At 52.4% G+C, this 23407-nt stretch overlaps 1 protein-coding gene across 1 annotated transcript in view; it reads right to left on the reverse strand.

Moving 5' to 3' along the window:
* Positions 1–23407, reverse strand: part of FOXK1 (forkhead box K1) — a 90643-nt gene that overhangs the window by 26875 nt on the left and 40361 nt on the right. The window contains 1 exon segment of the mRNA XM_033194141.1: positions 1924–2109. Within this exon segment, the coding sequence (XP_033050032.1) occupies positions 1924–2109 (186 nt within the window).

Here is a 23407-nt window from a genome sequence, read left to right on the forward strand (position 1 = left end):
GCAGCAGCACTGTCCCTGAACTTCTCTCTCCACGAGAGACTTGCCCACCCACTGGCTCTGGAAAAAAGGAGGCCAACTCCAGGCAACTCAAATGGAGATGATTCCCACTGGTAACTTGTCGGCAAAGCAGGATAGAGAAGCCATGCCCCTGATGGCTGTGTTCCAAGAGAAGCCAGTGTGTAATTCTAACTGTGGACCTGAAAAGGTGCAGGCCACATACAGGCTGGGTGTGTTGGCTCACACCTGTAACCCCAGCACTTTGGGAGGTGGAGGAGGGAGGATCTCTTGAGCCCAGGGGTTCCAGACCAGCCTGGGCAACATAGCAAGACCCTGTCTGTACAGAAGATAAGAAAATTAGCTGGGTGTGGTGGTGCATGCCTGTGCTCCCAGCGACTTGGGAGGCTGAGGTGGGGGATCGCTTGAGCTCAGGAGCTGGAGGCTGCAATAAGCTATGATTGCGCCGTTGCACTCCAGCCTGGGCGACAGAGTGAGACGCTATCTCTGAAAAACAAACAAAAGCCCTCTCTTCTCCTACAGCTGCAAGGGGAAAAAAAGAAAAAAGAAAGCAAAGGTGCAGCTGGGGCTCAGCAGAGTGCACAGGTCAGCAGGGAGGGACTGACGTGGCTGGCCCAGGATTGCCACGGCACTCGCTCCAACAGACCAGCGTGCCCAGAACGTGCCTCACAGATGTCCCCGAGGGCCCCTGAGCCCCTTTCAGGGTATAGGTGAGGTCAACACCATGTTCACAACAGCCCTAAGATGCGATCTGCTTTTTCCACTGGGCTGACCTTTGCTGGTGACGCATGAGCGACGCGGAAACTGCTGGTGCTGTGGAGGAGTCACAGCTCCGGCACCAAACCGTGCGCGGCCACACGTCTTCAGGGCCACAGACGTGCAGTTGGGAGAGAGAAAAGCCAGCCACGTTTAGGAAATGTCCGCGATGAAGAGGTAAATAATTAAAGAATGTATGAACCCTCCAGCCTCAAGCACACGTCTGTTTTTGCATCCTTGTATGACAGGACCAGGGCCAGGGCTGTGTGCCACGCATCTAGGCTGCCACCTGAGGTTTGTGTGTGACTCAGTCCAGGGCTCACTGGCACTCCCTACACAGAGCTCTGTTTACACTTTTCACCCTGCAACCCCGACTCAGGAGTTTATCATTGTATAACACACCAGAGATGAGGAAGTTTGAGGACTTTCTTCAAAATCTAGATTAATTTCTAAAAGGTCACAGAGAATTTTCACAAATGAAGCTTCCAGAAACAAAGTTCACCAAATCCTGGTGGGCAAATATTACTTTAAAACATTTTCAGCCAGGCACGGTGGCTCACGCCTGTAATCCCAGCACTTTGGGAGGCCAAGGCGGGCAGATCATTTGAGGTCGGGAGTTCAAGACTAGCATGGCCAACATCGTGAAACCCCGTCTCTACTAAAACTACAAAAAAATTAGCCAGGCGTGGTAGCAGGCACCTGTCATCCCAGCTACTTGGGAGGCTGAGGCAGGAGAATGGCTTGAACCTGGGAGGTGGAGGTTGCAGTGAGCCGAGATCACGCCACTGCACTCCAGCCTGGGTGACAGAGCGAAAACTCTGTCTCAAAACAAACAAACAAAAAAACCATTTCCAATGTACTTTAAAAAAACAAAACAAACAAAAGACAACCAAAAAAACCTGTGCTTTCTTTAACAAACCCTAATATGTAAAACTTCCAGTGGGAAAAGTGATGACCAGGCAGTGATTCTTCCCTTTGTAAGAGAATTCAGAGATTTCAGCCAGGTCCCGGATGCACATATAACACTTTCTGTGTTTCCATACACGTGCAATTTTCCAGAGAGATTTGGAACCCAGTGCTGCATGCGACAGGCACGCTCGCACCATCTCCCTCTCTCCCGGGGGCCCAAGGGCAGGCTGGGGGGCTGCTTACCTGATGGTGCCAGTCGGGGAGGGGACGGGGCTGACCATGCTCCGGAGGTCCGGCTCCGGGATGTGGATCTTCAGAGGGGAGATCTGTGGGTACAGCGGCCGGAGCGGGGAGGCCGGGGCCTCTTCTTTGTGGTAGAGCGAAGTGAACTGGATCTTGATGGCCGTGCTGGGAAACCGGAACGTACACCTGCAACGGGAGGAGGAGCAGGTGTGAGGTGCAGGAGGAGACTCGAGAAGACGCCAACATCCAGGAAAGGTGCATGTCCGTGTGTCAACGTAACCGGACCCTAACTCTCAAACCTGGGACCCAGAGAGCACTTTCGATGCTTTTATGAAGACACTTAGGAACTGAGACTTAGGCTTATTTGGACGTCAGTTGTCTTTCTATTTTTTATTTTATTTTTTGAGAGGGAGTCTTGCTCTGTCACCCAGGCTGGAGTGCAGTGGCGTGATCACAGCTCACCGCAACCTCGGTCTCCCAGGTTTAAGCAATTCTCCTGTCTCAGCCTCCTGAGTAGCTGGGATTACAAGCACCCGCCACCACGCCTGGCTAAGTTTTTGCATTTTTAGTAGAGACGGAGTTTCACCATGTTGGTCAGGCTGGTCTTGAACTCCTGACCTCGGGTGATCCGCCTGCCTCAGCCTCCCAAACTGCTGGGATTACAGGCAAGAGCCACTGTGCCCGGCCGTCAGTTGTCTTTCACTGTGCGTGAGACATAAGAGATATAAATATCCCCAGACAAGTGCCGCTCATGCCATCTCCCACTCAGGCTCCAGACAGACACGGCTACTTCCTGTCTGCCAGGGCAACTGCCGTGGCACCCAGGTGAGATCTGCCACCTCTCAAAGGAGATACTGGAAGACTGAAACAGCACGGCAGCCACCTATGCAGACATTTTCAAGATGATTCTCTGCCACTGCCTAGAAGATCTGACAGCAGGAGCAATTCCACCCCTGCTCGGGCAGGCGGGAGTCGCAGAGGGCGTGCATTATCCACCCAGAGCTTAACGGACCGGCTTCACCATCAGTTCTGGGCTTAAAACCATGAGCCTCGGTTTTTCTAGTGGAGACAACCAAATGCAAACAAAGCCCGCCGCAAACGTCAGAGTCAACACCAGGGTGCCGTGAACAGTATCCAAGGTTCACCTGGCTTGAAGAAACTGCCACCGTTTACAAAGCTGAGCATTACTGATCCAGCTGCCCTTGCAATTTCTAAACTGATGAGGCAGCAACTATCAAGTTGCTAACTGCAGGACTCAGTTAAAAACAAAACAAAACAAAAACAAAAACAAAAGCAATGTAAAGCAGCAGCCTGCCCACACGGAGATAAGCAACGCTGGCCGCCTGCACAGCTGTTTGGAAAAGGCTCTCCTTTAAAAATGTGGGAGGGGGGTTAGAAAGAATGTAGAGAAGCCACCGGTGATAATGCGATTTTCAGAGTTCCAGAAGGCATTCAGAACAGGCGAAGTGACTCAACACTTGAGAGACCCTAAGGTCTCTTGTAGTGGAACCTGCATGAAGTCTCCTAGCACCAGACTGCTGGGTCTATGCCTGACCGTGTTTTTACATCTGCGGCAGTGTTTAAACAGTACATCTACCTAAAATCTTGCCTGGACGTGCGCAAACACCCCTCTTTCATTTGAAAGCCCCTTTGCTCTTCGTCAAAGCGTTTTTGAAAGACAGGACTGAGGAGCGGGTCAGAGAGTGACGAAGGGTGCCTGGCTGTCGGCAGGGGGTCCTCTTGCGTCAGTCTTCTTCCCAGGGACCCGCTTCAAAGGAAGTGACTCAGCATTACAAATGTGCAGCTCCTCCCATAGCTCTGCTAGCCAGGCTGCCCACATCGAAGAGAGAAAATCAGGCACTTAAACTGGCTCAACTGGGCCAGTCCTGATTCTCCCCGAGATACTGGGCAGAGAAGGCTGGGTCTCTCCAAGGAGGCCGGACCGCATCGTTCAGCACCAGGCACCATTGGGCCTGTGGGCACCAGGTTTCTATTTCCAAACACAAAAGGGACTCTGAGACTGTTTCCAGGATGAGACGCTGTCTGGGAGGCACGGCCCAGCGAGTGAATCTTGGGGGATAAGGGTGGGTGGTCAGGCACCCCCAAGGTTCAGAAGGGCAGCCCAAGGCCATTTGAAAATACTCCGCAATTTTGTCCTCTTAAGTCACATTGAGAGGAATGTCTGATGTCCTTTACACTTTCTTCAGTCCAGCCCAATGGAGATTTCGTGCATCAGTATTATGACTAGAAAGGTCCATCACCCATTTTCTTTCTTTTCTCTCTCTCTTTTTTTGAAGACAGAGTCTTGCTCTGTCATCCAGGCTGGAATACACTGGCGCAATCTCAGCTCACTGCAACCTCCACCTCCTGGGTTCAAGCAATTCTCCTGTCTCAGCTTCCCGAGTAGCTGGGATTACAGGCCCGTGCCACCATGCCCAGCTAATTTTTGTATTTTTAGTAGAGACAGGGTTTCACTATGTTGGCCAGGCTGATACCGAACTCCTGACCTCAGATGACCCACCCACCTCGGCTTCCCAAAGTGCTGGGATTATAGGCATGAGCCACCGTGCCTGGCCGCATCACCCATTTTCTTTTTTTTGTTTTTCTTTTTGAGGCAGAGTTTGGTTCTTGTTGCCCAGGCTGGAGTGCAGTGGCACAATCTCAGCTCACCGCAACCTCTACCTCCTGGATTCAATCGATTCTCCTGCCTCAGCCTCCCAAGTAGCTGGGACTACAGGCATGCGCCACCATGCCCAGCTAATTTTTGTATTTTTAGGAGAGACAGGGTTTCTCCATTGTTAGGCTTGTCTAGAACTCCCGACCTCAGGTAATCCTCCCACCCTGGCCTCCTAAAATGCTGGGATTACAGGCGTGAGCCACCCTGCCCGGCCTCGCATCACCCATTTTCTAAGATGCTCTATGAAGCCCAAGGGCTCTTCAGTCCTGGGGGCTGCTAGCTTTTGTGGGTCCCAGAGCCACTGTCTACCCAAGCTGGTGTCTGAGGATGGGCCGGGTGTCCCTGACCCAGGGAAGCAAGGAAAGAGGTTTGAGGCCAGCATCTGGCTGAGGGTCCAGGCAGGGGAGCTAAGGTGAGCTCCACCTGTGAACGACGGTGCTAAACGAACAGTGTCTGTGTGTGTATCTACACGTGCACACACACACACACACGCATGCACGCACACAAGCATGCACGCACACACGGACGTCCACATACACATGCACGCACATACGTACATGCACACACACACGCAAACATACAGATGCACGCACAGACGTACCCCTGTTCCACCAGCGCTGGACACGATGGCAGTCATGATGCCAAATGTTTAAAGATAGTTTCTATGGCCCTTGCCATTTGTCTCTTTTCTCCAATTCCCTCAACTCCCTGAACCACTGCAAATCAATGAAACAAAGCATGTTCTCCTACTTGTCAGAAGGGCACAGTTGAGACCTCTGACCTTCTGTGTCATGAAAGTCCCTATGTTAATATGGGATCGGATCACGCTGGAGCCATCAAAGCCAAAGAGAAAGAAGACGTGGCTTCCGGCCCATGACTGAGGTCACAAGAAGAAGGGGATCCTGGAGATCGGGGTTTGGATATGAAGACATGAAGAGTGCTCGCTTCGGCAGCACATGTACTAAAAATTGGAAGACATGAAGAGGTGCTTTTTGGTAAGACATTTGCACATGCACATGCGCAAACACACCACACACGCATGCACACACACACACAAGCACAGAAGAGGAGCTGGGTCCCCCTTTGAACTGGGACCTGAAAGCCAGGTACAAGCCAGAGCCCATCTGACCTTGGGCTAAATCACTCCCCAACTCCAGGGGGGTGGAAAGGCCTTTCCAGGCTTCACTTCTCCCCTTCAAAGAGCAAACTGTGGCAGGAATGAGAGGTGTAAGGTGTGGGGATTCACGAGAAAGGTGAACGCCACCAAAAGACAAAACTGGTCTAGAACCACTCGACCTAACCTCTCTGCGCTTCCGTGATCTTTGCTAATAAAACAGAATGGTTGGAATAGAAGACACCATCCCTAAGGTGCTTTCCAGTTCAAAAAACTGATTCTAGGCTGGGCGTGGTGGCTCCTGCCTGTAATCCCAGCACTTTTGAGTGGCCCACATGGGCGAATCACCTGAGGTCAGGAGTTTGAGACCAGCCTGGCCAAAATGGCAAAACCCCCCCGCTACTAAAAATACAAAAAATTAACCAGGCACGGTGGCACACACATGTAATCCCAGCTACTCGGGAGGCTGAGGCAGGAGAAACGCTTGAACCCAGGAGACGGCCATGTCAGTGAGCCGAGAACGTGCCCGTGCACTCCAGCCTGGGCAACAGAGCAAGACTCTGTCTTAAAAAAAAAAAAAAAAAAAAAAAACTGATTCTGGATGATTTGTATATATATTGAGTTTTCAGTAAAACAAAACGATGTCTTATAGGACAGGCAGGGATCTAACCCCATCTATAGATGACAGACAATTTCATACTGTAATAGTAGTTTTCCAATTAAATTTTAACAATAAATATTTTCATAGTCTCTGCTGGAACAGTGATTGTACTGAGGCAGGCGGCCTCATTACTAGGAGGCGGAGAAAATGCTATGAAGCATGCTACTTTATTTTATTTTATTTATTTTTTGAAATGGAGTCTCGCTCTGTCGCTCAGGCTGGAGTGCAGTGGTGCGATCTCAGCTCACTGCAACCTCTACCTCCCGGGTTCAAGGGATTCTCCTGCCTCAGTCTCCTGAGTAGCTGGGATTACAGGCGTGCACCACCACGTCTGGCTAATTTTTGTATTTTTGTAGAGATGGGGGTTTCACCATGTTGGCCGGGCTGGTCTTGAACTCCTGACCTTAAGAGATCCACCTGTTTCAGCCTCCCAAAGTGCTAGGACTACAGGTGTAAGCCGCCGCACCCAGTTTGATTTTTAAATGGATGTTTCCCCAGCGTGCTCACAGAGTCTGCCAGTTACATCTCTCCCTGTAATATCTTGATAGAGGTGCAGGGCTCTAGCTGGAGTTTCAAAGCGTACATTTTGCATCGTGACGGTGCTGCACGGTGCTTTAAACTCAGCCACACACACTGCCGGTCTTGACTGGTGGAGATTCTGCCAAGGTTAAGTGTGCCCACATGGTAGAAATCTCCGTCCACCAGCCCGGCAGGGAGGTTCTTGCACTAGCAAGTGCCCATCTTTGGAGGAAATCTCTCCAGAACATTCTTGCCTGACTTAGAAAGGAGCTTTGTGGTTGCCTAGGGCTGGAGTGACGGGTGGGACAGGCAGGGGGGTAGAAAATGACGAAGGGAGGCCAGGTACGGTGGCTCAAGCCTGTAATCCCAGCACTTTGGGAGGCCGAGGCAGGCGGATCACGAGGTCAGGAGATCGAGACCATCCTGGCTAACACGGTGAAACTCTGTCTCTACTAAAAATACAAAAAACTAGCTGGGGGCGGTGGCGGGCGCCTGTAGTCCCAGCTACTCGGGAGGCTGAGGCAGGAGAATGGGGTAAACCCGGGAGGCGGAGTTTGCAGTGAGCTGACATCTGGCCACTGCACTCCAGCCTGGGCGACAGAGTGAGACTCCGTCTCAAAAAAAAAAAAAAAATTAAAAAATAAATAAATAAAAGAGAAAATGACTAAGGGCTGCAGGGCTGCTTTCTGGAGTCATGACCATGTTCCAAGGTTGACTTGGGGGCTGTGCAACTCTGTGAATGTGCTGAAAATCACGGACTGGAACAATGGAAAGGGTTAGTTGTAGGGTGTGTGCAGTCCATCTCAGGCCAGCTGTTTGTGGGGAGAATTCTTGCCCGAAAGCTCCCACACTGAGGGTCTAACCCCAGCCTTGGGTTTTTCCTGGGTCCACCTGGAAGCTGATGGCTCCTGGAAAGTTGGGCCAAACTGGTGACTTGGTTGGAGACGACATTGCCTGGCTCAGCCTCAGACCACAGAGTCCTCTCTACACAGCTAGCTGGCACTGGCCACTGCTCCACCAGTGATGAGCCCGAGTGACTTGGGGCATGTCACGTGCCTTCATTCCCATCCCCTCCTTAGGCCATGAATCCCACCACCTGCCTGACCAACCAGAAAGCTGTCAGGAAAATAAAAATAGCTCACTTAATTCTCGTATTTATAAATACAATTGCCATCATTTCAGACACAGAGAAATCATCAGAGAAGGAAAGAAGAAGCCGTGAAAGCTTCCGGAGGCAATTTTTAAAATGAATGTGACAGATCGCTCCTGTCCACAGCTGTCCCCTCGCCCCGTCTCTCCCAGCAGAAGGACGGGTTTACTTTCTGGAGGGGGTGAACGACGAGGCCTGGACGAGGGCACGCGACACAGAAGCAGCAGAGAGCAACACCCCATGCCGAAAATAGCCTTGAGACCTGAAATTCTGCAGGAGGACTGGAGGCTCTTGGCCCCCCAAGCTTCCAGAGCTGAGCCCAGCTGTCAGCAGATGATGGCCCAGGAGAAAAGCCTGAGACCCAGCCCTCCTGAGCCCTTCCATGAAGTCCCAGGGCGGGAACCCCATGCACCAATGCCCACGCACACCTGGGCAGCGGGGGGGGGGGGGAGGGGGCGCCTCCCCTTCCACAAGAACAGACACTTGGGGAATGTCCCCAACAAGGAAGATAGGGACTGAGGCAAATGAGTTTGAGGGGCATGGAGGAAGCCACAGAGCATCTCACCCTCCGAAGGAGACAGCGGGCCCTGCACCTGCCCACCAAGGCCAGGACCACAAGAGCCACGTCCAGGGGAAACGGGAAACCTTGCACAGTTCAAAGTGACTCAGAAAATGTCAAAAGGAAGAGGCTGGATGAGACCTATCCCAGGAAGGACAAAGAAAACCGGAGTTTCAGAGGCTCTGTCTAGGAGGCCTATGGCTTGAGTTAGAGTCACCCCACACAGGCCGCTCCTTCTCAGGAACTCCGGGAATGCACCTGCTATCTCCTAACCGCTGTGGAGTCGCGTGTCTCCGAGGAGCCGGGTGGTGCGGTCACTAAGGTTAAAACACAGGCATTGCTTCAGTGGTTAGGGGCCAAGGACACAGGTGACAAGCTGGAAGTCTGATGGCCTTCCCTGCGCCAGGTGAAGCTTCACCCGCGGCACCTGGAGGGCAGACCCCACGTGGCCAGCACCTGCCACCCAGACGAGCTCCGGGGGAAGTCCAGGGTTGGCGCGTGCCGGGAGGTTCCTGTGGCTTCCACAATCCCGTGGGGCTGGCTATGACAGCCAGAGAGAGGACGCCAGCGCGAGTCAAGACCAGGAAAAGGCTCCCACCGTCCCACCCAGCCTGCAGCTTCAGGGGCCTCAGAGCAGCCACCACTGAGAGACACCGCAGACCCAAGCGAAGGGCCAGAAGACGCCAGGCTGGTTTTCACGAGCGATACCTGCAGGATGCAGTTCCCAAGTGGGCACCGGGCAGCTTCCTGGACTGTGGCTGAGACTGTGGTTCCCAGAGCACCTTCTCTCCTTCTTCTATAGCAAACACGGCGACAGAGAAACACCCACCCAACTGAAGACCATGTTTCTCTGCCCCTCTTGCAGCCATGAGACTATGAGCTAGTCAGTGGGATACAAATGGGTCATGTCTGTATGAGGAACCAAGGGCTTTCTTCACTCCTCCCCTTCTCAACAGCCAGATGTGGCTGTGATGGCAGGAGCTGAGCAGCCACAGTGGGCCATAAAGGCACACTGCATCACAGAGCAACATAATAGAAAAAGCCTGGTGCCATCAGGTCATAGCTGACATTAAGATGGTCACATGTGGCTGGGCATGGTGGCTCACGTCTATAATCCCAGCACTCTGGGAGGCTGAGGTGGGAGGAGTGCTTGAGCTCAAGAGTTTGAAACCAGCCTGGGCAACATAGTAAGACCCCAGCTTGAAATAAAAAATGATAAAATTTAAAAAAGAAAAAAAAAAGACTGTCACGTATAAACGAAACAGACTTGGTCCTTGTTATTTTGACCTTTGTGCAAAATCAAAACTACATTCTAACTGAAAGAATCCAGGAAGAGGGTGAAAAGCCCCAGAACAGAAGCTGTGCAGGAGAGAGCCAGGGCTCTCGGGAGAAGGTTCCCAGGAGAACCGAAGGACAGGAATGTCATGTTACCCAACTGCTGAGCGGAGTTCTAGAGTGGCGTCAGCGTCCAGAGATCAATTCGCAATAGGTACAGAGAATGCTGGATGAGTAAGAAGATAAAGAAACTCTGCACTACGGCAAAGAGGCACACACACAAGGGGCGTGCAGTGTGGACCCGCGGCTCCCAGATGAGGAGGGGCAGCAGGACAGTCAGACCCTATCTTCTCTAACAGAAAGCCACGCATGTCTACAACAGGGCGAAAACTCAGTGAATAGTAGCTCAGATTGTTAATTGGGAAGCTTTAAAAGCCACTGCCTCTGCAAAGTGAGACCTGAGGACTTCTGTTTGAAGCCCTGTGTTACTATGGCCAGTTAAAACTATGCATATTGGCCAGCGCAGTGGCTCATGCCTATAATCCCAGCGCTTTGGGAGGCCAAAGCAGGAAGATGGCTTCAGCCCAGTAATTCCTAAATCAGCCTGGGTAACACAGCGAGATCCTGTCTCTAAATTTGTTGTTGTTGTTGTTTGAGACGGAGTTTCGCTCTTGTTGCCCAGTCTGGAGTGCAATGGCGCGATCTCGGCTCACTGCAACCTCCGCCTCCCGGGTTCAAGCGATTCTCCTGCCTCAGTCTCCTGAGTAGCTGGGATTACACGTATGTGCCACCACGCCCTGCTAATTTTGTATTTTTAGTAGAGACGGGGTTTCTCCATGTTGGTCAGGCTGGTCTTGAACTCCTGACCTCAGGTGATCCACCTGCCTTGGCCTCCCAAAGTGCTGGGATTATAGGTGTGGGCCCCTGTGCCCAGCCCTGTCTCTAAAAATTTTTAAAGAAATTAACCAGGTGTGGTGGCACATACCTATAGTCCCAGCCATTTGGGAGGCTGAGGAGGGAAGATGGCTTGAGGTTGGGCAGCGGAGGCTGCAGTGGGCTATGACGGTGAATGAATGAATGGAGAACTGTCGACACCGGAATCTTTGGTCAGTCTCTACATGCACTGGCCTTGTTTCCCTCATCAGCAAAACTGGGGTAATGACGGTGCATATTCAGAGTTCCTGTAAGGGCTGAACAAACGATTGCAAGCAGCGTCATCAGAGGCACACAAGGCGTGTCACACATAAGGAGCCCTCGCTAAATACTGATGCGTGTAGGAATAGGGAAACATTTACGACAGCTTGATAAATTTAGCAGAAGACCAAGTGGAACAGTGCAGCGGCTAACGGCAAGGGAGGTGACGTCAGACCTGCCTGGCTGGAGCCTGGGCTGCTCGGATGCCCTGGGGGCACCTGAGCAAGTCACTGGATCTGAACCTCACCCTGGCCAGCCCGGCCTCCGTGTGGCCTCAAGTCTCCATGCCGTGAACATCAGTCCTGAGTCCTGACCGGACGGCTGGCACGTGGCAAGCGGTTACTGAAAATTTGCTTCAGTTATTCTTGTTACTAAGATAAGGACTGGAAGGAGAAATGAAAACAGCCCTGGATAAGGATGGTGTTACAGCAGTCCTCTCTCTTTTCTTTCTGTTTTTTTGGTTTTGTTTTGTTTTGTTTGAGACAGAGTCTTGCTCTGTTGCCCAGGCTAGAGTGCAGTGGTGTGATCTTAGTGCACTGCAACCTCCGCCTCCGGGTCCAAGCGATTCTCCTGCTTCAGCCTCCCGAGTAGCTGAGATTACAGATGCCCACCACCATGCCCAGCTAATTTTTGTATTTTTAGTAAAGAAAGGGTTTCACCATGTTGGCCAGGCTGGTCTTGAACTCCTGACCTCAGGTGATCCACCCACTTTGGCCTCCCAAAGTGCTGGAATTACAGACATGAGCCACTGTGCCCAGCCACCTCTCTCTTTCCAAAAGGTTCTTTAAATGTTGCTACCATGTTCTTGAAGAAATGAAAGACTCAAGAATGGGAGGCAAAAGCTGTTATATACTTTGTAACAGGAACTTTCGAATTTTGCAGGCTGCAACGTGTCTTTAGGAAACCCGATAAAGCTTTAAACCTGGCTCGTCTGGTTCTGTTAAGTGGTCTGGCTCCAACGCAGGGGGAAAACATCGCACAGGGCCTGGGCCCCCAAGAGTCTCAAGGGAAGGCTGGGGAACAGCAGAGCTTGACTTGCAGGGATGCCCACCCACCACCTCGGAGACCTCTCACCGCCTCCTACCAGCAAGTTCTCTGTGCGGGCACAGGAAGTCAGGTGACGGTCCCAGGGTGGGCCACATCAGATAAGGCCTGAAACTGGAATGCCAGAGGCCCTGCCAGTGTTTGCTTAAACTCCTCGGAGAAATAAGGCTGTTCAGCAAATGGTTTTAATTTTTTGAAGAGACATGGTCTTGTTATGTTGCCCAGACTAGTCTTGAACGCCTGGTCTCAAGAGATCCTCCTGCCTTGGCCTCCCAAACTGCTGGGATTATAGGAGGGAGCCACTGCGCCCATCCTCAGGAAATGGTTTTGAAAGAAACGTTAACATATAAAATCCCCAAATCAGAGAATTCTGACAATCTTAATTTTTTTAACCTAAAATACTGTCTTTCTATTAAAAATGGAAGGCATTTATTTATGACACCCCCAAAACGAACACAGATGGCTGCAGCCATAGGCGCCTCTCTATTGCAGAGACCCTGTCTTTGCCAGTGTGCTAAGAACAGGGCAAGGCAGTGATGGGACACAAGTTACAGATGACACCGCAGCAAGGATGTCTCCAGTGTGGCGGCTTTGGAAAATAAGGCACGAACTCGAAGGCGGGGCAGGGGCTGGGTCACCAACGTCCCAACATCAACAAAAACATCATCCCCTCCCCCACACTGAACCAGCACTGGTGCCTGCAAACCACGCCCTCTCCGCTGTGCCTGCGTCCCTCCTGCAGGAACCAAAGCTGCAACCCTGACTCCACTTTTGGGTCCGTGCCCCAACCGTGTTCTCCTGAACCCCAGGACCCACGTAGCCCATGGCTGACAGCGGTGGCAAGCTGGGTGGCAGGGTGGTCAGGGACACAGCTCTGAGACTGCCCATCACTCACCCTGGCCGAGTGTACTCGGCTCTGGGCCCTGTGTTCTCGCAGTGACAACAATGTGGGGGTGTGCATGGGGTGTGTGAATTAAAACGCGGTAGCAGTTTCAGTGTTTATAAGTTCTTATGTGTTCATAGGGCCTAATTTTTTTAAATAGAGAGAATGCACTTATTTTTGTAATCAGGCAAATAAGCACGTTCTATTTGGAAAAAGAAAAAAGACAGCGAAATACTCAAGCCCATATGCTGAGTCAGTGACATGCACTGAAAACTGCAGACAACGGTCTGACCAAGGCCAGGCTTTCGTTTTCCTTTTCTTTTCTTTCTTTAAATTTTTTAGACGGAGTCTTGCTCTGTTGCCCAGGCTGGAGTGCAGTGGCTGGATCTCGGCTCACAGAAAACTCCGCCTTCTGGGTTGAAGCGATTCTCCTGCCTCAGCCTCCCGAGTAGCTGGGATTACAGGCGTGCACCACCACTCCTGGCTAGTTTTTGTATTTTTTTTTTTTTTTTTGAGACGGAGTCTTGCTCTGTCACCCAGGCTGGAGTGCAGTGGCGCGATCTCGGCTCACTGCAAGCTCCGCCTCCCGGGTTTACGCCATTCTCCTGCCTCAGCCTCCCGAGTAGCTGGGACTACAGGCGCCCGCCATCTCGCCCGGCTAGTTTTTTGTATTTTTTAGTAGAGACGGGGTTTCACCATGTTGGCCAGGCTGGTCTCAAACTCCTGAGCTCAGGTGATCCACCTGCCTTGGCCTCCCAAAGTGCTGGGATGACAGGCGTGAGCCACTGTGCCCGGCCAGGGTTTCTTTCTGAGTCTGAAGTCTCAGCCTCCGTCTCAGGAAGGCCCTGGAGGAAGGTGGCAAGAGACCTCACTGAATTAGGATGAAGCCCCACAGAGGCCCACAGAGGCAGCCAAGCACAGCCATGGCCACCCACCCTCCCGGGGGCTCAGGTGTGTGTGTCCTGCTGGGTGGGGCTCCTTAGGTCCGGCAATCCTGAGCAGCCCACAGCAGCACAGGTAAGGATGGCACCCTTGGTGTTCACAGCTCCTTCAAAATCACCCCGCCTTCCCTTCGTGGAAGGAACATTCATCTGATAGGTAACTGCTTCCCAATCCCGCCATGGGGACCCACGGTGACTCCCACAGCTTTAGCCTGCAGAGGCTAAGGGACCCTCAGATGAGTGACTTGGCCAAATGGTGGTGGCCCCAGCGATCTGCATTTCTAACAGACATTCCACTCCTCAAGACAATCTTGCCTGGCCCAGGAGAAAGCCACTGCCTGCTGCTCCCAAAGAGGACCCTGAGGGTCAGAGAGTAGGCTGCAGAATGACCTCCGCTCCCCACCATGCTGTGTGGCTTACACGTAAACACAAAGACTGCGTAAAGACGGACAGGACTCTTTAAGACAGTGGACGCAGACACAGCGTTCTGCAGCCCTCTGGGGCTGACCCAGACAGAACAGGCTGCACGTGGTGCCAGAGCTTGCTCGCGACGAGCAGTTCAAGTTATCGTCCATCTTCTGTCTCGATGCTGATTTAAGAAAATGCTTCTGGGAAGTCCAAATGGCTTAATCTGCAGATCTCAAAATGCTGTCCACAATAATTCCACTGAGTCATTATTCACTGGCCACCTGACTGACACTAAGTACAAGACACTGGTTTATCCGCATAGACTTTTCGTCCTCTAAGACTGTTCACCAGGCAGCCTTCCTTGAACTCCCTGGCTCATTCTCATGCCCGACTTAGGAGGAATACGTTTTCTTTTCTTTCTTACTTTTTTTTTTTTTTTTTTCAAAGACATGGTCTCACTATGTTGCCCAGGCTGGCCTCAAATTCCTGGCCTCAAGCGATCCTCCTGCCACAGCCTCCCAAAGTGCTAGAACTATAGGCTTCCACCACCATGCCTAGCTGGGAGCAGGTTCCTGGAGGGGGAGTCCCAGCTGCTGCTGGTCTGTTCTCCCCACAGCACGTGGCTCCCACAGGGCAGAGGGTCAGTACACACACAGCACGTGCACTTCAGTGCACACGAGTAAGAGTTCATAACCATGCAGTTCTTTCAGGAATCTGGAGTCTCCCAGGAGGTAAATGCATAGAAACAAGTTTATACGGGAGGTGAAATGAGCTTACTGCTCGACAGCGGCACGGCCGCAGCCGGACAACCCGGAGGACTGAGGGTTAAAATCTGGGTGCTCTTTGGAAATTCCAAAAACCACAGAGAAATGATTAGACTTTTCTGATCCTGGATTAACCTTGAAAGGACAGCAACAATACCGCCTTTGCTGTGGGAGGATCGATGATCCAAAGAATCAGAGAATGTTTGGGAGACAAGAAAGAGCCATGTCACATCTCCACTGGAGGCAGGGGGCTGCCAACAGAACTGCTCCAAACAGAAGCTTCTGACCAGTCCAGGCTGCTATCCAGGGCCAGCGCAGTCCCCTGGTTGCAGTCCCGGGGGCCCAGCTGCCCGAGGTCAGTGCCACTAAACATGGCTGGGGGAGGGCCCCTGGAACTGTCTGTGCAGTGATTGGTAACTGTGTATACCAATGCCAATCCAATCAGCAAACACATGCCACCGACTATCTCCATTTTACAGGCCACTCTTACTCCCCTCCCGAAGGACGGGTGTCCAAGCACCAATGTGAAGACCACGGACAGACCCAGGAGAGGCTCAGGTGCAGCCACAGGAGAGGTTCTCTGGCAAACAAGTTATAATCTCGTTTACTCTGGTAAAGTGTTTCCTCAGTGCACTGGTTCCCACCCAGGAGTGAGCACTCTCATGTGACCTTGAGTGATGGGCTGGTGAGGCAGGGCCCAGTCTGTCTCAGGGACGGACAGCAGGCCGCCCTCAGCACTGAAGCCTGAAAGGAGAAAACACCACACTTCAGAACAACCTGTAAAATCAGGCCAGGCGCCGTGGCTCACGCCTATAATCCCAGCACTTTGGGAGGCCAAGGCAGGAGGATCAACTGAGGTCAGGAGTTCGAGACCAGCCTGGCCAACATGGTGAAACCAGTCTCTACTAAAAATACAAAAATTAGCTGGGCGTGGTGCTGCACATCTGTAATCTCAGCTACTCTGGAGGCTGAGGCACAAGAATCACTCGAACTCGGGAGGTAAAGGTTGCAGTGAGCTAAGATCGCACCACTGCACTCCAGCCTGGTTAACAGAGTAAGATGCCCTTGCCAAATTAATTAATTAATTAATTAATTTAATTAAAAAATAAAGTGAAAGAATAACCTGCAAACCTTAACATGAAATTCTACAATAATAATAGTTAGGCTGTGAGTGGTGGCTCACGCCTATTAATCCCAACACTGGAAGGCCAAACTGGGAGGATCACTTGAGGCCAGGAGTGCAAAACCAGCCTGGGCAACAGAGCGAGACCCTGTCTCTACCAAAAAAAAAAAAAATTAGCTTGGCATGGTGGTGCATGCCTACAGTCCTAGCTACTGCAGGAGGCTGAGGCGGGAGGATCACCTGAGCCCAGAAATTCAAGGCTACAGTGATTATGCCACTGCACTCCAGCCTGGGTGACAGAGCAAGACCCTGTTTCTTTAAAAAAAAAAAAAAAAATTAAAATTAGTAGTTGACAACTAATATCTGCTATTATTATACATACCAGGTACTGTGTGCTAAGCACTTTAAGTAAATTAACTCACCAAAATATCCCACTTCTCTGAACACTTTGGTGATGTGTGAAAACACGGAGTTTGAGGGAAAGCGACCATGTTATCATTTCCCCCTATGAACAGGGTGGGCGAAAAGAGAGGGCTTGAGGGCAGAGCAGCTGCCGCCCTGCAGAGGGGAGAAGAAAGGAGAGCGACATGGCAGGCCTGAGCTCCCGCTGTCTATCTTCTGCACTCAGGCACCTCCAAGGCCCAGGCCCGGTTTTTGTTTTTGTTTTTGTTTTTGTTTGAGACGGAGTCTCGCTCTGTGGTCCAGGCTAGAGTGCAATGGCACAATCTCGGCTCACTGCAACCTCCACCTCTCGGGTTCAAGTGATTCTCCTGCCTCAGCCTCCTGCGGCACGTGCCATTGTGTCCTGCTAACTTTTTTGTATTTTTAGTAGAGATAGGGTTTCACCATGTTGGTCAGGCTGGTCTTGAACTCCTGACCTCAAATGATCTGCCAGGCCCAGTTTTGCTAAAGTTGGTGGAGGAAATGCTTTCAGAAGCAGAGGACAGAGCCCGGGAGGGGCCTGCCAGGAAGGTGATTGCCATCCCACTGCAGCCAGCTCCAACAGACGGTCTGCAGCATGGGTCTCGTCCTTCCTAAGTAAAAGCATTCGTTGGCCAAGAATGAGAATGTTCTAGGGAAACACACGGAAGCCTCCTGTCCCTCACTACACAGACATTCCTATCCAAATTCAAAGTTATTTATTTTAAGACTTTCCCTTTAGATACCATCCTTGAAGACAACGGCAAAGCTCAAGAGAGCCCCCAAATGCAAACCTCAGCCACACCCCAATAGAGAGCAAAAGGTCTTTGCTGCTTAAAAAAAAAAAAAGGTCTGTTTGTTGAAAGAAAACAGGGACAGTGTCTAAATGGCTTGACAAATCACTTCCTTGCTTCGGCCACTGCAGCTGAGCCTAGCTCACCTTCCTAATATGGGGAATCCCACCAGGCCCAAACACACCCCCGCCCCCCGCCAGCCAGAGGCCCCAGCCCATGCCCAGCACATGTGCCTCTGGCTCCCTACCCCTCCGAGTATGGGCACCTCGCCTGGCTCCCAGCCTGTTTCCCTGAAGAACTGAAACCTACAGGACAGCCCAGCCCGGGCAGCCACGGCAGTTGACAGAGATTGAGAAATCACATCTAAGTGGCACTGCCACCCACTGGGCCGGCCAGCAGCCTGGGTGTGTCCACTGCCAAGCAGTAGAGCTCCCGTCCTCCCAACACAGCCACACGCCCGGAGCACGGGCGAGGCCCAGCGAGTCTGTCCACACAGACGGGCCGGAGGGGCCCGGCCGCACGAAGGCAATGAGGTCCTTGCTCCTCACTCCTGTGGAGCGAAAGAGAAAGCGAACATCTGGCCCCAGGCCTCTGCCTGCGGGCAGGAGGCCGTGTCCCCCTGGCTGGCTGGGCTCCTGAGACAACAACTAAGCCCAGTTTCACTTTGGGCAACAGCAGTGAAAAAAAATCCCATGACATCACCCCACTGCTTTCTGAACAAAAGCAGCGCCCCCGGTCCCACCAAGGGACTGGGCTCTGTTCTCGCTGCATTTCCCGGAGCCAATGGGGTCAGTGCTCCAAGGGGTGTTCTGGCCGCTTGGGCCAAAGCCTGGGCACTGCTGTTCTCAAGAGGTAGCGCCAATCTACCTCTGTGACCCCAACTTTCAGTGCAATGAAACCAATTCAGAGGGAGAGTGTGCACCTGCAGGAACCGCGAGCGAGTACAGCACAGTGGGGTTTAGGGCAAGGTGGGCGCCAGGGGGCTGGGGGTGGTGGGTGCACAGTGCATGGATGGGCTCAGGGGAGCTCCTGCTGGGGACAGAGGGCAGCAGGCAGGGTTAGGAGGGCGGGGTGCCCCCCAAACCCACTTCTCCTCTCCCTGTCCCTACTATTTTTCTGTGTAGCCACGCACTCAGCGAAAAGATGACATTTCCTGCTCCCCTTGCAGCTGGGAGCCAGCAATGCAAAGTGGGTGTGGCCTACGGCACAGCCCTCGTGGGAGTCTCTGAAGAGGTGGCAGAGAGCTATCCAGAGGATCACCACCCACCATCCCTCCCTCCTATCTCTCGCCTGGAATGGAAACATAATTACTGGGGCACCAGCAACCGTGCTGAACACTGAGGCCACCTTGAGACTTGAGACGGAAGCTTCACAGTCCAGTGGAAGCAGCCTGGCTGTCTGCTGAGCCCAGAGCCCTGGCGTGGACCACAGTCTAGGATGGGAGCTGTGGAGCCATGCCACGCACACACACACACACGGCACAGACCCCTGATTGACACATTTGGACAAAATAGAAATGCTTGACTTTCGAGAGGACAGTAAGTCAGAGTTCCCCAACCGAATAAAAAGCGAACTCTGGGCCAGGCACAGTGGCTCACGCCTGTAATCCCAGCACTTCGGGAGGCCCAGGCAGACAGATCACTTGAGGACAGGAGTTCGAGACCACCCTGGCCAATTTGGTGAAACCCGTCTCCACAAAAAATGCATAAATTAGCTGGGCGTGGTGGTGGGTGCCTGTAATCCCAGCTACTCAAGAGATTGAGGCAGGAGAATCGCTGGAACCCAGGAGGCGGAGGTTACAGTGAGCCAACAGTGCACCACTGCACTCCAGCCTGGGTGACAAAGCGAGACTCCATCTCAAAAACAACAACAACAACAACAACAACCACACCAAAAACACAAACTCTGGATGTGCACAGAATCCCAGCTGGGAGCAGGGAGGTCTCGGGCACTGCCTGGTGCCCAGCTATTCAGGGCACCAAGAGCTGCTTTGGCAAGGTCATTCTCATGTTCACTCACACAACTTAACAATCCAAAGTACCGGCCGGGCGCAGTGTCTCAAGCCTGTAATCCCAGCACTTTGGGAGGCCGAGACGGGTGGATCGTGAGGTCAGGAGATCGAGACCAACCTAGCTAACACGGCGAAACCCCGTCTCTAACTAAAAAATACAAAAAACTAGCCGGGCGAGTGGGCGGGCGCCTGTAGTCCCAGCTACTTGGGAGGCTGAGGCAGGAGAATGGCGTAAACCCGGGAGGCGGAGCTTGCAGTGAGCTGAGATCCGGCCACTGCACTCCAGCCTGGGCGACAGAGCGAGACTCCGTCTCAAAAAAAAAAAAAAAAAAAAAATCCAAAGTACCAAAAGCCCTCAAAAAAGTGGGCAGCAGAAAACGCAGGGTCATTTAAGTTTTTAAAAATCGAATGGGCTGAGCACAGAGGCTCACACCTGTAATCCCAGCACTTTGGGAAGCTGAGATAGGAGGATCGCTTGAACCTAGGAGCTCAAGACCGGCCTGGGCAACATAGTGAGACCCCATCTTTACCAAAAATACAAAGAAGTCAGCCAAGTGTGGTGGTGCACACTGGTAATCTCAGCTATTTGGGAAGCTGAGGTGGGAGGATTGCTTGAGCCCAGGAGGTTGAGGCTGCAGTGAGCTATGATTGCACCACTGCACTCCAGCCTGGGTGACAGAGCAAGACCCTATCTCAAATAAACAAACAAACAAACAAACAAAAATTGGTAGTAACTGTTTTGAGCAACATCTGGAGAAAGGAAAAGCTCCCCGCACTGCTGCAAGTCTCTGCGCTCGGTCCTGTGCCATGGTGATTGTACCACGGCAAAGAGGGACCTGTGTTTGCAGAGGCACCCCAGGGCTGACGGCATGGACATACCCGAGAGGCGACAGGAAGGCAAGGGGCTGCGTTTGCTAGTTTTAGTCTGCAACATTATTCAGCTGAGCAAGATTATTCCAAGATGGTCCTTGAGGGAAGAATGCAAATTTAGTCAGCTGGGAACGTTAAAAAAAAAAAACCACAGAAAACAAAAACAGCTTTGAGAAGACAAATTAAGCCAATGTTTTCAGGCAGTATTTACCAACAAGCTCTTTTGCTATATTTGTCACTCTGGAGCCGGGCGGCAGCCACATCCTTCAGGGTCCAGGCCCACTTGCTCGGTGCTGAGCCAGGGGGTGTGCACCGTGCAAGCCGCCCTGGGTGTCCACCCACCCCATGGGTGACCATGAGCAGGCACCCTGCACCCAGTGCTTTGAAGCTTGCTCCGCTCACAGCCATGGTGTTGGAGGAAGCACAGTGCTGTTACCATCATCACCACCAGGCTTGGAAAGACTGGTTTTTGTTCTGGATCACAAGCTGATACAGGTGGTGTGGGGACCTGAACCCAGTGCTGCCTCTTGTCTGGATCTCAGGGCTGAGGGTGCCTGCATCAGCCACCTGCTCCTGTGGGTTCTTCCTACAACGACTGCCCTGCTTGGGACCACACCATCTCCCATAGACAGCTCTGCCCACAGGCACCTCACCTAGATGCCAATTCTGCGGGAAGCAGAGAACAAGAGAGGGATGGAGAAGGAGCAGAGACGCAGCAGAGGGCTGTGGAGGCCTGAGGGCCGGCCGAGGCCAAGGGGGCGGCAAAGGAACGGAATTCCCCAAAGCCAAAAGCCACGCTGGGCAGCTGACTCTCCCCAAACGGGCACCCGAGCATCTGAGATGGGTCTCCTACTACTTCCTCGTTTCGCCCAAGGAAAATCCCGTTTCTCAGAAAACACCAGAGACAGCACATGAATGTGCATGAGTGTGCGGCTGACATGCTTGTGTGCAAGTGTGCCCGTGCTGCACGCAGGTGTGCAGTTAACAGGCACGAGTGTACCCGTCCCAGCACGCTGGCACCAGGCTGAGGCCACTGGTACTGAGCAGCGCACCGCCCTGCCATGTATGCCTGGCGCTGCCGCCACTTGGCCACGGGACCTCCTCTGGCCAGGATCTCAGGGAAGGCCTCTTCACAGGAGAATGGTTTTTTAAGCCTAGGAAATACAGATGGCCAAAGTACGTAAGAGGCAACAATGGGAATCTGGGTAAAACCTTAGAGTTTCTAGAACAACAGATTTTGGAATCTGAGGCAGGGGTATACAGGAAAGGCAGAGAATGCAAAGCCAGCTTGCACAGTGCTGGCATTTATCTCCAGGCGACTGTGGAAGTGAAATCCAGCATCTGCTGAGACACAGACACCTCCTGCCCTGCCATCTACTGAATCAGGGCAGGATGTGACCGGGAGCCCAAGGCCTCACCAAAGTCCCCTCTTCAAGCACCTCCCGCCCACAGGCAGGAGGCTGCTGGGATGGGTGGAGGGTATGGGATGCAGCGGGGTCACCAGTCTCGCCCCAGCCGCCTCCTCTGGGAGAAAGTAATATGGCTGTGCATGTCCCCGTTACTCCTGCAGGAGAAAGGGATGCATTTACATTTCAGAAATCTAATTTGGAAAAACAAAACTCAAATATTAAAATGAAAACGGGCCGGGTGTGGTGGCTTACGCCTGTAATCTCAGCACTTTGGGAAGATGAGGCGGGAGGATCACCTGAGGTCAGGAGTTCGAGACCAGCCTGGTCAATACAGTGAAACTCTGTCTGTACTAAAAATACAAGAACTAGCTAGGCGTGGTGGCTCACGCCTGTAATCCTAGCTACTTGGGAGGCTGGGGCAGGAGAACTGCTTGAATCTAGGAGGCAGAGGTTGCAGTGAGCCGAGATCGCACCACTGCACTCCAGCCTGGGCAACAGAACAAGACCCTGACTCAAAAAAAAAAAAAAAAAAGAGGCCGGGCGCAGTGGCTCAAGCCTGTAATCCCAGCACTTTGGGAGGCCGAGACGGGCAGATCACGAGGTCAGAAGTTCGAGACCATCCTGATGAACACGGTGAAACCCCGTCTCTACTAAAAAATACAAAAACTAGCCGGGCGAGGTGGCGGCGCCTGTAGTCCCAGCTACTCGGGAGGCTGAGGCAGGAGAATGGTGTAAACCCGGGAGGCGGAGCTTGCAGTGAGCTGAGATCCGGCCACTGCACTCCAGCCTGGGCGACAGAGTGAGACTCTGTCTCAAAAAAAAAAAAAAAAAGAAAGAAAGAAAGAAAGAAAAAGAAAATAGAAAACTGCTTCTCAGGCTGCCGTCTGTGAGTTCTTATCAATGGAGAGCTGGAATTATTCTTACTCTCAAAGTTTAAGAAAAAGTTCTTTCTGCAGTTTAGGTTAATTGACAGCCGATGGCTGGAGATCAGAATTCAAGACATTTTACTAAGCCACTCTCGCCTGCAGGGAACAGGCTGGAGGTCACAGGGAATGGTCATTTCTCACCAAGGTCATCTGAAGGTTGCACCATTGTGGGCTGCAGCGACACAGAGCCAGGCCAGCAACTCAAGGCTGGGGAGCTCGGGGGGTTTTCAAGGCCCCTGTGCACCGCCACACATAGGCAAAGTCTCCACGATGCCCAGGATCCAAGCTCCAGTCTGAGCTGCTGCATCGAGCCAAGTGCGCAGACTGAACAGAGAACCTCCTCCAGGGTCCTAACATGCAGAGGGAGGCTGCTGACTCAGGGGAAAGCACTTATGGCAATGGTGACAGAGTAAAGCAAGAAAGGGACAGGGGCATGGAGGGCCCATGCAGAGAAAATTACAAAACAACTGAAGGACAAAAAAGACCTAGGTAAAAAGTTAACTTTGGGAGGCCGAGGCGAACGGATCACATAAGGCCAGGAGTTCGAGACCAGCCTGACCAACACGGCGAAACCCCGTCTATACTAAAAATACAAAAATTAGCCGGGCGTGGTGGCGCACGTCTCTAATTCCAGCTACTCGGGAGGCTGAGGCAGGAGAATCACTTGAACCCGGGAGGTAGCAGTTGCAGTGAGCCGAGATCGCGCCACTGCACTCCACCCTGGGCAACAGAGTGAGACTCT

This window comes from Trachypithecus francoisi, unplaced genomic scaffold, assembly GCF_009764315.1.
Source record: "Trachypithecus francoisi isolate TF-2019V2 unplaced genomic scaffold, Tfra_2.0 Lachesis_group4, whole genome shotgun sequence".
In the NCBI taxonomy this organism is placed as follows: Eukaryota; Metazoa; Chordata; class Mammalia; order Primates; family Cercopithecidae; genus Trachypithecus; species Trachypithecus francoisi.